Source organism: Taeniopygia guttata, chromosome 17, assembly GCF_048771995.1.
Source record: "Taeniopygia guttata chromosome 17, bTaeGut7.mat, whole genome shotgun sequence".
Taxonomy (NCBI): domain Eukaryota; kingdom Metazoa; phylum Chordata; class Aves; order Passeriformes; family Estrildidae; genus Taeniopygia; species Taeniopygia guttata.
In genome coordinates, this window is record NC_133042.1 from 8848038 (window position 1) to 8862927 (window position 14890).

Consider the following 14890-nt stretch of genomic DNA (forward strand, 5'->3'; position numbering starts at 1 on the left):
ACTCATTTACAATCTGGCTTTTTTATTCTTTTTTTTTTTTCTTACCTTTCTTACCTGTTACTAGGTCCCAGGTACAGGAAGGTGATGGAAATTTTTGCTGTTATAGTGCAAAATGTAGCAAAATCTGTGTTGGCTGTCCCTAAATTTTAGTGTTCCTAGACTTTAGTTTTCCTTGTCCCAGTGCCCTCTGTCACCAGGTGCTCTTTGGGGGCAGGACAGAGACAGGTCCTGGTGCCCTGGGGCTGCCTCTGCAGCTCTGAGTAGGGTGGGTGGCAGTTCTTGCTGCTGCTCCGAACATTCAGTTCAACATCAGGGGAGAGAATTTGCACATAATACAAAAAAATTTGCTGCTAAGAGATTACAGCTAAAAAACAGACTTTTTTTCTCCCTTTTGAAGCTGTTTTTTCTGAAAAATGTTGTGTCACAGAGCAGTGAGTTTGCTCTGGAAAGGAGACACAGGTAAGCACACAGACTTGCTCTAGCCAAAGGCAGGGAGTGAGGAGAAGCAGCCTTTCTCCAGGCCTGACATCAGCCCTGTCCTGCGAGTACCTCTTGTGTACAGCTGGGTAGGAGAGGGCAGGATCTGGTGTTTCTGCTGGATTTTTAGGGTTCTCTGTGAAGAGGACCTGCCCTGCACACTGGGCACAGCGCTGCTGCCAGTAACTCTCACTGCACAGCAGCAGCAGCAGCAGCAGCAGCTCACGGGCCGGCAATCCCGCGGCTCTCCAGCGGATGTCAGCAGCAGAGAGCTCATCCCGCCGTGGGAACGAGCCTGGCAGCGTGGGAGAGAGGATTCAGCACAGCAGCACCGCTGCAGGCTGCTCTGGACACTCAGTGCCCTCTGCTCACAGGAGCTCAGAAGGAGCCTGTGCTGCTCAGGATGGAGAGACAGGAGGTGAGACACCATCATTCTCTCCCAGGGATCACCTTCTCCTGGGAATCTGAGCCTCTGCACACCTGAGGGCACGGTTCTGGGCCCAGGTCACACACAGAGGTGTCAGAACACCTGATGAGAACAAGCTGGTGGCTCTTTATTTATCTTTGATCAGGGCTGGCAGTGGCCAGCACAAATGGGCCCAGCTGTGATTTGGCTTTAGCCTCACAGGGCTCAGGATCCAAACTGCTGCTCCCAGGCTGCCTTCCAGCCCAGTCCAACAGCCTGCTCATGCCTGCTGTGCTGGAATGAGCTGCTGCTGCTGCTTTGTGTCTGCTCCAAGGGCCAGTGCCAGGGCTGTGCCCAGCACTCCCTGCCCCTGTTCCCTGGCTCTGGGGAACAGCCCAGCTTCGGGCCAGGCGCCGGGGTGGCACCAAGACCAGGCAGAGCCTGAAAGGAACAGCTCAGCCTCTCCTCAGCCTTTTCCAGCGGCCTTTTCTCAGCCATGCAGGGCTGCTCTGTCTGCCCTGTAGTCCTGGAAACTTCTGGGCAGGGAATTCTCAGGGCTTTGTGCCTTCCCTCCACAGCCACATCCATGCTGGCAGAGCTGGGATGGTGGTGGCTGCCACGAGACCCGTGTGCTCACAGAGTACAGAGATGTGGAGCTTGGTGCACAACACTTTCCTGAGCACAGGCAATGGTGTCTGTTACCAGAGACCCCCCTCCCATTCACCCCCATCCCTATTCCAAAGGGCCAGGATTAGCCCTGCTGTCAGCCAGTAAATAATGGAAATGAGTATTTGCACTGAAGCTTAGACACAAATATTTATTAAGCACAAGTCCCCCCACCCCTTCCCCTTGAGCTGTATTCATTTCTAATATATTAATCCATTTGGCAGATTATTTTTTAGAAAAAAACCAAGTACCTGTGGGTTGGAAATTCCCCATTAAAATGACATTAGCAAATGCACATGTAAAAAATAAATAAGCTCATACATTCAAGTATATGGCAAATAATACCTTAATAATACCTCTGAAAGCTTAATGGTCAGGTTCCAGTTCACCACCTGCCTAAGAGCTGCACAGGCCTGCAGCTGCTCAGGTCATCATCATCAATGTTTTTCTCTTTTACAAATGCCAGCTTGGCTGGTAGGTAGGGGATGGGCAGCTCCTCCTCTCCCTCTCCAGAGCTCTGCCCAGACCCAGGAGAGAGGCCCAGGCTCGGCCAAGCAGCAGGTGAGTGCTCCCAGGTAGCAGGTAAACTGCAGCCACCACTCCACATGGTCAGTGCAGGCAGGGTACATGCCCATGAGCAGCATCACTGGTGGAAAAATATCTCCCTGCTGGCTGGGGATGTTTCCATCAAACGCATTTGGAATCCAGAGTGCTGATTTATTCTCTGCAGGAGCGGCGCTGCTTCGGCACAGCTCGGCACTGGAGTTGCTGAAGTCCAGCATAGCCTCTGGTCAAGCAAAGGGAAAATACTGCACCTCCTCAAGTCAGGTCCCTGATCCCCTCCAGCTTTTCCAGCTGGTCCAAAAGGGGAAGGAACGACAGTAAATGTGAGTTCCCTGCCAGCCCCCCAGGCTGGGGCTCTCCTGAGGCTCCAGGGGCTGGAGACAGGCGGACACAACCAGAGAGCCTCAGAGAGCCCCTGGGAGCAGCTCAGTGCTGCCTTGAGGAGAAAAAGGAGGAGGGAAGGGCCACTGGCCTGAGCTGCTCTTGGACACAGAAGGAAGGAGGGATGAGCCATGGGCAGAAAGCTTTGCTGGCTGTTGAAGCAGGGCCCTGTCACACACAGGTTCTGTCTTGGACACCTCACATCGGCTCAGTGGCACCAGGAGCTGTCCCTGTTTGCCGTGGGCTGAAAACTCAGGCAGAGACCTCTTTCCTCCTTCCCCCTGCCATAGGGCTGCAGAGGACTCCAGAGGTAACAAATCCCACTAAAGCTTAGGGTCAGCGAGGCTTTTCCCCTGCTCAGGAGGTCCTGCAGTGCTGCAGCTGCAAGCAGAGAATGTCCAGGGCTCTCCAGAGAGTCCTCAGCAAACCTAAAATACACTCAGGTGTGTGGGACCACAATGCAGCTGGGGTGGATAAAGTTTAAAGGAGTTGGGCTCTTTTTCTCCTGCAGAAGGAATAAAGCTGAACAAGATATTCCAGAGAAGAATCCAGAACCATTGGTGTAAGGGAAAACAGGAGGACTACAAAATGGAAAAGGTGTCTTCCCTTTCCCTGCTTAAATAAAAGTGTTGTGGAAATAAAAGAAATCAAGGATGGAGTTAGCTACCCCCTGTGGGCTCCTCCAAGTTCCTGGGGTTTTAGATGATCAGCAAGGGGCTGCTAAAGTCTTCCAGGTGCTGTGCCCAGAGTTACAGTGGCCGAGTGTCCTAAAAAAACCCATATTTAAAAACTGTCCTCCATCAGTTGGGCTCTCCCATAGGAACACGATGGAGGTGCAAGACTGGGAGCACCGGAGCACTCGGGCTTGAAACCACCTACTCTGTTCTCCCTTATAAAAAACAAAATAAAGCTGAAACACCCCCCCAGACCAAAGCCCAGTTCTTAGCTGGAACCAGGCCTCTGCTGCTCCTCCTCGGCCTCCTCCTGGGCTGAGGCCAAATCCACACGCTGCTCGTCCATGCGTTTGGCCTGGACACGCTGGATGAGGCTGAAAAAGTCTTCATCAGGCATGGTGGGGCCACGGGGGATGGAGTCTGGGGGGGCACAGCGCTGGTCATCGATCCTGGAGGACTGCAGGGGAGAGAGGGGCGTTGGCATCAGCACAGGGCAGGGAGGGAGGGGCTGGAGCTGAGCTGTCAGAGCTCCCCCAGCCCTGTGGCCGTACCTGACACTTGATGAGCATGTTGAAGAACTCGTCCCCGGGCTCCTGGGCGTCCCCCTCCACACGCAGGTGACCCAGGTTGTTGTGGGTGATCCGCAGGCCGGGCAGGTTGCCCACGTTGGCACGTTGGTCATCCAGGCGCCTGCTCTGGGAGCTGGCAATGAGGTCGAAGAACTCCTCTGTCTGCGGAGATGCCATCAGGGTGGACTGTGCTGGGGGAGAGGAGCACAGGGCAGGGTCACCACTCTGCCTGCAGAGCCCAAATCCCTCCCCACACTCCTCGCCAACCCACACAAAGCCAGCAGGCAGCAGCAGGGGAATCAGGTACCTTGATAAAGCAGAACCTCACACACACACCGTGCACAGCTGGGTCCCCTGCGGGGCTCCCTGCCTGTGCTTGGCCAGCGCCTGGAGGCCACCAAAGGTGCCACCTCGGCCCAGGAGATCAGTGCCCCCGGGCTGAACCACTGCCTGCGTGTGATTCCTGCTGTTCCCAGCACTGCCGCTTCCACTCTGGCTTCCAGCTGCACCACGAGGCACAGGCAGAGCTGAGGAATTGCAGCTCCTGCTGACCCACACAGTCCCAAAAGCTGGGAACAACTGCAAATAGGCCATCAGCAAAGCCCTGGCCTGCTGAGCCCCTCACCTGGCAGCACCTTCCCAGGCCCCCCAGAAATCCGGGCTGTTTGCTCAAGGAGAGGCACTGCCGAGGTGAGTCCGGCTCTCATGGGCTGCAGGATCTGCATCAGCACAGAAAACACTCCTGGGCTCTGCTGCTTCTCATCCCACGGAGCAGAGCCTGGGCTGTGCTGGGGGTCCCAGTCCAGAACCTGTCACCTATCCACCACTGACCCTTTGGAAACCCCTCTGGGCAGCACTCCCTGGAAAGAGCCTGTTGGCTGCTGCAGCTGCTGGGAGGGAGAGGCTCCCAAACAACAGACACTGCACTCAGGGACCTGCAAAGGAAAACTGAGAAATCCAGCCCAAGTGGTGTTGCTTTCCCTGAGCACAAAGCACTGGAGCAGAGCCTGCTCTGAGCCTCCCAACACAAGTCCTTAGAGCCCCAGCTCATGGAGCTCCAGAAACACAAGAAAATCTCAGTGCTGATGCAGGGATGAGTTTCCTCCCCTTCAGCTCACAAAGAATCCTCAAAAATAACACGTCCGAAAGGCTCGGAGCCCAAATGAGCTTCACAGAATGTGGGGCTGCTCGTGCATTCTTTATAAAGCTCTGCATTTTCAGCCCCATCTCCTAAATTACACAGCTATTACAGCCAAATGCACTTGTGTGTCAGAAATGCATCTCTTGACAAAGCAATGCTCATTCCCACCTTATTTTTAGACAATAAATACCCTCTCACCTCACAGCCAACCTGCCTTCCTACCACAGCCTGACCTTCTCTGCTGCAGCCCCTGCCCTGGCACACGCTCCTTGTGCTGCAGCTCTGGGAGCACTGTCAGGGGGCTCCTCTCCTGTTTGCACTTCACGTTCATTTGGAAACTGATGATGAACAAATCCATCAGCTTAAATAACTGGTTGGAGCCCTTTGTGCTGGTGATTAAGCATGTGAGGGTGATCCGTGCATTTTAGAGCTTCTCCCCAGCTTGGGTTAAACAAAGGCCCCGAACACTGAAAAAGCCACAAACCCCAAGTGCAAACACAGCCCTGCCTTTCCTGCCCTGTTTGTCAGGCGCCTTCCTCAATTTATCCCTGTCCTTCCTAGGGCTGAGCTGTTTGCCTGAGCAGCTTCCCACTGTTTATCCATCCTCCTGGCTCCTCTGTCCTCACACAGCACCTATCACCACCGCATCCAAGAGCAGTACAAAATCCAGAAGTTTTTCCTCCATGGCAACGCTATTACAAAAACTGGCAATATTTTAACTTGGCTGAGGAAGTCTGACCCAGCCCCTGCACGTCCCAGACCCCAGCTTCTCACAAAGCTCCCTCAGCAATGACCACCATCCTCTTCCTCCTGGACATACTGGAAGTGGCACAAGTCCTTGTGCCAACCTCCTCGTTCAGAATCCAAGACCTAAAGACCCACACTAAAAAAATCCAAGCGTATTCTGCATTTCTCTCGCTAATTTACTCCCCAAACCTTAGCTCACATTCTCCAGCCTTTCCCTCGGCAACCATTTACATAAGAAGGAAAAAACATTAAAAAATGACCGAGATTGCCAAGGAACCGCTAAAGTTCAGAGAGCTGAGGCTGGGGGAAAACCTCACGGGATGCACAGCAAACCACAGCAGCTGGGCAGGGCACGGAGCAGCAGCACTCCCGCAGGAAGGGGATTTGGGAACACATCGGTGCTCACATAGCCGCTCTCCCAGGGCGGGCACCCGCGTGGCAGCCGCCTCCGCGGCCTCCCCCGGGCACTCCTCCAGCGGGCAGCGCTGATCATCCATCCGGTTGCTCTGGAACTTGCTCAACAGGTCAAAGAAGCATTCCTCGTCCGAAGGGGTCCGGTTGATTTTCTGGGAAGAGAGAGGAGAGTCAGAGTCAGAAGAGCCCTGACGAGTCCCTGAGTGCGATGGCTCTGTCTGGCACAGCCTGGGGACAGCCGTGCCCTCTCCTGCTCTGTGCAGGGCTGGCTCCTGGCTGTGCCCCAGGCGTGCCAAGCCCCTCTGGAGCCTGCTGGGGTCTCTGCTCCTCGGTCCCTCTGATCCCAAAGGCTCCGGGCACTGCCACAGCCCAAAGCTGGCACAGATGAGCCTCGTCACAGCCACAGGAACCCGGAGGCTGAATGGGAAAGAAGGGAAAGGAGACAGCATTCACCCTGGCACTGCTCCAGGGCAGCTTCTGGGCTGGGCAGGGCTGGGCTCAGAGCAGGATGAGGGCAACCGTGCAGCCACCCTGGCTGAAGTGCTGCCCTGCTCAGGCTTTGCTTTTTCCACCAGCTAAATCCAACCTTTCCAGGCCACTGCCCCTCACACCCCAACGCTTCCCCTCGGTGCCTGTCTCAGCACGGCACTTGTAGCAGTTACCCAGCTGAAAATGCCACAAAATTACAGATTTTCAGGACAACGGTTCTTGCACAAGAGCCCCAAATGAGCACCTTGCACTAGACAGGGATATATTTAAGTTGTGCTGCAGGAGGCTCGCGTTGGAGGCAGCCTCTCCAAGCCACTTCCAGCAGGGAGAGGGGCTGTGTGTCCTGATCTGGAGCAGACAGAGCAGCAGAACCACAGATCCTTCCAAGGAGTCACTTGGAATGGGAAATAAAATTAGCCAATGATAAGAGGGGCATCTGCCAGGCTTGGGGATATTCCCTACACGCCGAGCTGGTCCCACCAGTTACTGGGAGAAAAGCCACAACAGAAAGCAACAAAACCTCTTAGAACTGCCTCTATCTGAGCTATTTTCTATCCAGATGCCAATCAGAGAATGGGCACAGGGTCCCTCCTGAGGGGCTGCACATTCCACCAGAGGGATGGAGAGGGCACAGCCAGTGGAGCAAGGGATTCCCTGGGCTGCTGGTGAAGCAGAGTCCCTCTCGCAGCTCTGCTGGAGGCCACTCTGACCAGCTTGGGAGCCCTCCCAATCCCACCACACACGGTGCCACTCCCACCAGAGCTCTTCCCCATGGAGGGGCAGGCAAAGCCCGGGAGCTCTGCAGTGGGGAGAGACTTGTGCTGACAGGGTTAAAGCCACAAGTTGGATTGGGTAGATGAAGGAAAACAATTTTCCTGTATGCTAAGCGAAGCAGATGAGATGCACTCAGCTTCTATTTAGGGCAGCGTCAAAATTAGCAGCAGGCCAGAGAGGAACATTGGCAATGTGGGAGCTGATCAGGGAGGGGAAAAACCCCTCTCACCTCCTGCCTGCCACGTGCTGATCCACTGAGGGAGCCACTGCTCCAGTGGACCCTCTGAACCACCAACAGTTGCACCTCGGAAATCAAAGCTGGCTCGGGCTCGAACTGAGGGTGAACTACATCACTCACAGCTCTGCTATGTTGGGTGTGTGACCCAAATTTCAGGGTAGAGGAGGAAAGCGGTTCATTCACACCGAGCCTCCCTCCCGCTGTTCCACGAGTGCATGGAGTAAAGCAGAGCAGTCCTGGAGCCAGGGGGAAGCTCCAGCTTGCAGGAGCAGCCTGGCAGTGCATGCCAGAGACCAGATCCCCCCAGCACAGACCCTGCAGCCTGGGGACTCAGGATCCTGCTCCCAATGCACCTGGCAGGGAAAAGGATGCTCTGGATCAGCAGGAAGAGCAGCCAGAGCATGGAGATGTGGGGCAGGGCTGGCTGTGTGCCTGGTACCTCCCAGTGGTACCCGAGGGGCAGGAGGTCAGTGCCCATGGGCCCTGTTAGTGCTGACAGGGCTGTGCCAGCCCATGGGCAGCCCCAGGGCAGCACCTGCGGGCACCAGGCTCCCTCCAGCCAAACCCTGCCCCAGGCCTGAAGCTCTCTAATTAAAATGCCCAAATATGACAAGGCAGGGAGTGCTGGGCTCCCTCCCTGCCAGGCTGCTCCCAGCCCCGAGGCAGGAGCTGTGAGGGCAGATGGAGGTGTGATCACACCCTGGGGCTCGCCATCTGCTCCCGAGCTGTGCTCACCCGGGGCTGGGCACAGCCAGGGGCAGGAGGCTTCCCTGGAGCCAGGGCATCCCCTCTTGGGGCTGAGCAACAGCCCTGCCACAGCACAGCCACACAGCCACATCCCCAAATGGCTCCCAGGCACCTTCTCACCTCACAGCCGGCGTCCCTGCCTGCCCTCATCCCTCATCCTCTGCCTCCAGCGCTGCAGCTGCCCAAATTCTGCCAACTGTCACCTTCCTGTGGCAGCCAGATGCTGTCACAAGGAGTAAAACCAACCCCATCTGCACGGGGCAGAGGGACCCAGGGGCTGCTGGCACTGCAGAGATCCCTCCAGGGCAGATTTGGCTGCAAACACACTTGTCCTTGGCAGAGGCACAGAGACACTCCCACCTCTGCCCACACAGGGACAAGGACAAGTGTGGAGCCTCTGCTCCTGCTCCCTGACCTCGGGCAGGACAGGGATGGCACCATCCCAAGCAGATGTAGGTCCCACTCGTGGGGGTCAGAGCTTTGTTCACATTTGCTGAGAGTGGCAGGGAGCAGGACTCCCTCTCCTCACACAGGCCACTGGAAAGCATCCAGGCTTTTGCACACATTCCCTTGCTGGAGGAACAGGCTGTTTAACCTGCCTGGGTGGATTCAGGATGTGTAAAACCACAGCCGAGGTGTTGGAAAGGCAGCAGAAAGCAGCTGCAGAGTGTCACAGACGCCTGCTCTGCCACTGTCCCCTCTCCCTGCAGGCTGGGAGCACCAGCTCCTCAGGAGCCCCAAGCCAAGCTCATTACACCCCGTGGAGAAGCACAAATCCACCCATTTTCCTCTCTGATAAACTCTCACACCACGTAACACTGATCAGAGTTTTGGGATGAGAAGGTCCTGGGCTGCCCAGCTCTGCCCCAGAGGTGCAGGGAGATAGAAATCCCTCAGTCTGGCCACTCCAGATGTGCAGGTGAAGTCAAGGCTGGAGCGATCCCAGGCGGGGCAAAACACAGCCAGAACTGACTCCTGTGCCTCACCCCCCCTGGCCATTTTCACTGGGGTTCAGGAAAGCCACTAAACAAAGGCAGAAAGCCTCACTGCAAGAACTAAACCACCTCCCAGCCCCCCACACCTGAAGCCTCAGCCCACAAATGTCCTGCAGGGCTTCCACCTCGGGGCTGGGCAGCCGGGACTCTGCAGAGAACCTTTCTGGGACAAATTCCCACCCTGTCCCAGTCTCTCTGTGACACCCAAGCAACCCAGACCCCCAGGCAGCCCCAGCTGTGCCCCCAGAGATCCCTCAACCCAACGCTCTGGTGGTGGCTTCTCCCGCAGCTTCCTGCAGCTCGGGATGCAGCTCTCCCCACAGCCCCGTTCAGCCCCACCAAAGCCTGTCAGATCCGCTCTGGGACAGCTCCCCAGAGGTCCCCAAGGACCACAGCAGGTATTGCTGTGCTGGCCAAGCCATGGCACATCCCTCAGCGAGTCCATGGTCACCCAAACATGGGTGGAATGTCCCCTTCAGAGGGGGCTTTGTCCACCAAACCAAACCACGGACTCCCAAGAGCCACCCAAAGGGCCAGACCTTGCTCCTCTGTCCGACCAGCTTCTCCCACAGTGCTGTCCCCAGGGCACTGACCTGCCTTTGGTTCCCCTCCTCTCCTCCAGGCTCAGCTTCTTGCAGACCTGACCCAATGCAGGATGGAGCCGTCAGGCTCAAGGGTCACTTGAGCTTTGTCCAGATCTCCCAGGGCACAGCTGGTTGGGACTGCAGGCAGGACCCAGGGGTGGATGGACCTGGTGGGTCTGGTACAGCAGATCCAGCTCAGGAGCTGCTGCCTGAAGGAGTCTGGTGAGTGCCCAGGTCAGGGACGAGCGAGGAGGGCGGCGGGTTCAGCAGCTGCCACTGTCACCTCTCAGAGCGCACTGCTTCGGCATTTAAATGTGCCCACCACAACTCCACCTCATTTCAGGAAGGTCACAACCTGGAGAGGAGGTGACCTGGCCACGTCCCACAGTAAGAGAGCTGGGACAGGACCCAGAATCAGTCCCCAGGACCAAGCTCTCCCCTGTGGACAGTCCTTGCAAACCTGTGCCCTTGCCCAAGCAGGTGCTTACCTGCGCCAGGCCTGGCAGTTATCCATGCCCACACATCTGTGCCAACTGCCCTGCCCTATCCGCCTCTCCCCTGTGAACCACACGTGTCACCACTCCTTACCTCTGCTCTTTTCAAGGCAGCCGACCTCAAAATCTCCAGGCTGGAGCAGGGCTGGTGCTGCTGGTGCCCACCAGTGCCGGGAGCACCTCATTCAGGGCTGTGTGTCAGTGCCCTGCACCACCTCAGCCCGGAGAACTCACCGTGGGGGCTGCACCCCTGGCACAAACCCCAAAAACATCAGGCACTGAACTTCCCGACCTCACCTGGAGAAAGGCTCTGAGGGGGAGGTTTGCAGAGAGGCAAGCGGGGGCTGGAGGAGAGGAGTGGAAGGAAATCCCTGGCTGAATCCACAGCCCGTTTCCCCAGGAGGTGAAATGCCCGAAGAATCCTTGCTGTGCTCCGGAGCGGGGCTGTCCCTGTCTGCTGGAATCCCCAGTCCTCTCAGCTTCGGAGGCAGCAGAGCTGTAAATCCCACCCGCTCTTTGCTCAGGGCAGCATTTCCCTTTCCGTGCCAACCCCTGGGCGCTGCTGCCCGCTCCGGGCTGGTGACAGCCACCCCGTGTCCCCCTCCCCGGAGCACAGCCAGCCTCGGGGACCCACAGCACAGCCAGAGCCCCTCTGCGGCAATATTAACAACAAAAGTTCCCACCGGAGCTACCTGAAAACTTTAAACCCGGAGCACCCGCGGGCATCCCGGCTCCGTGTCCGCCTCCCCCTCCCGGTGCTCCGGTTCCAGAGGGAGAAGGGCTCGCCAAGAAGCCGCAGTTCCCCGCACTGACCTCAGCAGCCGCTCTCACATCTCCGCGGCAGCAGCGCGGGATGCTCCGGCTGCCCGCGGCTCTCCGCCCCGCCGATGCTCCGGTGACCCGCTGCCTGCCAGCCGAGGTTTAAAGCGACAGCCCCGCTGCCACCTCCTCCTCCCGGAGCCGCTCCGTGCCCTGGCACGGTGGGGAGGGCTCCAGAGAACGCTCCTGCCTCCCTCACCTCGCTGCCACGATCCTCCCGTTATTAGATGATGCTCTTAAACACACAGTGCAGCTACGTGAATATTTAGCTTCCCTTCCACCTCCTCACCTCCCACCCGCCACACTCACTTTTCCTTAAAAATAGATTTTGGGATCGATTCTGCCAAACTACATCTGCAAACACGCTGGGCTCCGCAGGGCACGGGCAGCACACGCTCTGTGCACACACAGACACACTCTGATCGCTTGGATTTAAAGCACCAAAATACTGAAGGACCATTTTTAGCTCCTGATAGTCCTCCTGCTCCTCGTATTATTAGATATGTGTGGTTTTTTTGTCTTACTGCAAGAGCCTAGGCTGCTCAGCCATAAGCATCTCTTGATTTAAATCTAACACTGCTCGACAGAGGGAAATTTCTAATTGCAACAGGGTTTTAAACAGAGAAAGATGGAAATGCCACGCAGCAGCCAAAGAGAGGTTCTTACCTCACGTTTGTGAAATGGGAATTACTGACAGAGAAATGGGGCACTGGGAAAGAAAATCACTTTTCTAAAGGGGCAAAATGGGGACAGAGCCCCACCAGCACTCTTGACTCTCTGCCCACACTTGTCCTTCATTCTCATTTTTCACTGTAAAAGTAGGAAATTGCTTTAACCTGAACAAAAAATGCAGCTTTGGGGAACTGCCCATGCTGTTCCACACCAGTAAATTCATTTCCAGGGTCACACAGTAATTTCCAGAGAAAGATGGAAACTGTGTGGGACCAGAGATCAGGACCCCTGGCTCGGTACCCGGCCCAGACTGAAGAGGAAGAGAAGGGTTGAGGGAGGGCAGAGCACAGCCACAGCTCCTGTGAGCTCAGTGTGGGGCTGAGATCAGGGGATCCATGGACAGAGAGGGGCAGCAGGGGAATGAACCAGGACAGGGACCCTGCCCCTGATCTGAAGGGCTGAGCCACCCCTGGAGAGCTCGGAAAGGGGAAACCTGCAGCTGGTATAGGGGGAAAGGCAGAAAAGGGGTATAACAGAGCCCACACACAGGAGGTCGGCGCTTGGAGCAACATGAGGAAATGACATTTTCCCTCTGAGTTTAGGATGCAGCAAAGAATAACGAGCGAGACATCTGCGATCTGCAGAGACACCACCTACAGCGCCAGGCTGGAGCTCAGGGAGCTGAGCGTGCCCTGGGCACACGTGTGCCCTGCACTGTGCAGTGCCCAGCCCCTGGCACAGCCCATCCACACCCTGCCCAAGCCCAGGACGTGCACACGCTTCCCTTGGAGCATGAAATTATCACCCTCACTTGGACACTTTTCAAAGATTTTTTTTCCCTTTAAACAACTCGCCCACTCATCCCTATAAGCACCAGTGCTAAAAGCTGGTTCTGTTGTTAAGATTTCAAATAACTCGGGTTTTATTGTTCCAAACAAAATCAAAATAACTCACCCACGCTGCCTCCTTCCAAAATACATGAAGTGCTGACCTGTTGGGACCGTGCCCTGCTGCCACACACACTCAGGCACAGGGCTGTGGCTCACAGCAGGTGACAATATCATTTCTGATTGCATTTGGAAGGAGCCCCGGGGCTGTCTGGCTCAATGTTACTGACACCGCTGCTGCCTGCAGTGCTGATCTGTCTGGAAGCCACTGCCACCGTGACCAGATTGGGCCACTTTGTGCCACAGGCACATTAACACGGGATTTACACTTTTTCCTCAGCTACACAACCACCTGTCCTGAAAGGTCAGTCCAGCCCTCACTGCTGGGCTCAGGGGGAAATTACTCCTGGTTTCTCTTCTGCATATCCAAACAATCACCTGCAGTTAATGCAGCAGCTTTTCCACATGGATTTAGACAGCATTTCCCATGCCAGGCTGGGTTTCCCTGGCACTATTTAACAGAAACACACCAGCCTGGATGTAGCACCTGGAGCTTGTGTCACTAACCAAGGACACCAGGTAGAAGCATTCTCACTCCAGCTCAGTCTCTGGAGAAGATGAGCAGCAATAGAGATCAGAATGGCCTGTCAAAAACCTGGGGGATCCCTTAAACACCAAAACTGGGAGTGAACCTCAACTACTGCTTGGAACAACTCAGGCTGGAGGTGGATGACAGCAAGCAGTAAATTTTTGGGGTGTGTAGCTCTCACCAGGGCTGTGGTACCTGGCTGTGCACACCAGCACACACCCAAAGCAGTAAAACTCAGGGTTTTGGCTACAACCCACTGCAGTGATTGACTCTGCACTTGGACAGGGGTGGAACCAGGACCATGCTCAGCCGTGGAGTCTCAGCTGAGCAGCACTAATTTGCTAAACTGAAATAACTCCATTGCTTGAAAGGGTATAACCCATATTCCTGGTTAATTAGCACAAGGTTAATATCTAGAGCACTTTCTCTGTCCACCTCCCCACTCCAAGCCCCACGGAGCAGGGCAGGCGATGGAGACAATCCAATGCTCCAGCTGCAGAGGTGCCCTGCTCTCCCCATCCCTTGCACTCCCTGCACCTCACACTGGAACCTCCTGACAGTTTGCTTTGAAAACGCTTTGCAAAAAAAGCCTGCTCGTCTCTGGATTGCCCAAATTGTGCTGCTTCCTTGAATCAGACTTTTATTTAGACACCTACTTGCTCAGAGCACAGCGAGGTTTTAAGAAGGAGCTGAGCAGATGCAGCACCTTCCTCAGGGGTGGTGGGATGGGGGAAGTTGGATGTGGAGCTGTGCACACCCATCCACATCAGCCTGCACATCAACACCCCCTGCTCAGCACACGCCCTGATCTTAATTATTATTTACTCACAGCCCAGAAATGCCTGAAGGCCGCGTTCGAGATCAAGGCCTTGTTGTGCAAGGCACCCCACAGAACACGAAATCCTGGCCCTGCTGGGGCAGGGAGGGCTCCTGGGGCTGGTTCCTGTGGGTTTGCCACTGCAGCCATGCTCTGTCTGACCTGCTAAGGAGAGTTGAAACAGGCAAGACAAAAATCACATGCAAAGAAAGGAGCAGCTTCTATCAGCCAAAAGCATCTCCTGCTCTGGTACCTGCAAAGGGCAGGATGAAACTACACCCTCTTTGGGGTTTGCTCCATGTGACAGAGCCCAGAGAACACTGGGATTCAAGTGGCTTTAGACACAGGAAAAACATCCTCCTGGGACTTTCCTGTGGGTCCCAGGGGAGAGGCACCTCCTGCACCCAGCAGTGCCTGGCTCTGCTGCTCCCAGCCAGGGCTGCACCGACTGCTCTGCTCTGCAATGAGCACTGCAGGGAGCTGGAACTTCCCCTGTGGCACAAACAGCACGATCCAGGATGGAAAAGTTGGATCCATGGGATGGTTTGGGGCCCTGCTGTAATTGCACATCTCCCCAGGAGAGCCTCTCCAGCCATCCCTGCACTCAGAGCACCTCGCTGGGCTCAGCCCTGCCGGGGCTTCTGGGGTCACACAGGGAAGGGGAAGGAGCCAGAGGCTCTGAAAAACCATTATTTGGGCTCTTTTAGATTAATTGGTGTTAACAGCCTAGGGAGGCTTAAAAATAG

At 55.8% G+C, this 14890-nt stretch overlaps 1 protein-coding gene across 8 annotated transcripts in view; it reads right to left on the minus strand.

Annotated features, from left to right (window-relative positions):
- Positions 1-1680: 1680 nt before the first annotated feature.
- The window catches only part of GPSM1 (G protein signaling modulator 1), a 62180-nt gene continuing 48970 nt past the window's right edge, over positions 1681-14890 (minus strand). For 2 of the 8 annotated variants that reach the window (XM_072936776.1, XM_030286871.4), the window contains exons 12-14: positions 6032-6191; positions 3720-3928; positions 1681-3625 (exon numbers count right to left, since the gene is read on the minus strand). In XM_072936776.1, the coding sequence (XP_072792877.1) occupies positions 3437-3625; positions 3720-3928; positions 6032-6191 (558 nt within the window). In that variant the 3' untranslated portion in view covers positions 1681-3436. Of the gene's footprint in view, positions 3626-3719; positions 3929-6031; positions 6192-9875; positions 10144-10454; positions 10579-10657; positions 10815-11052; positions 11426-14890 lie in introns of those variants that run through there. The other 6 variants (XM_030286872.4, XM_072936778.1, XM_030286874.4 and 3 more) reach the window with 6 other exon arrangements.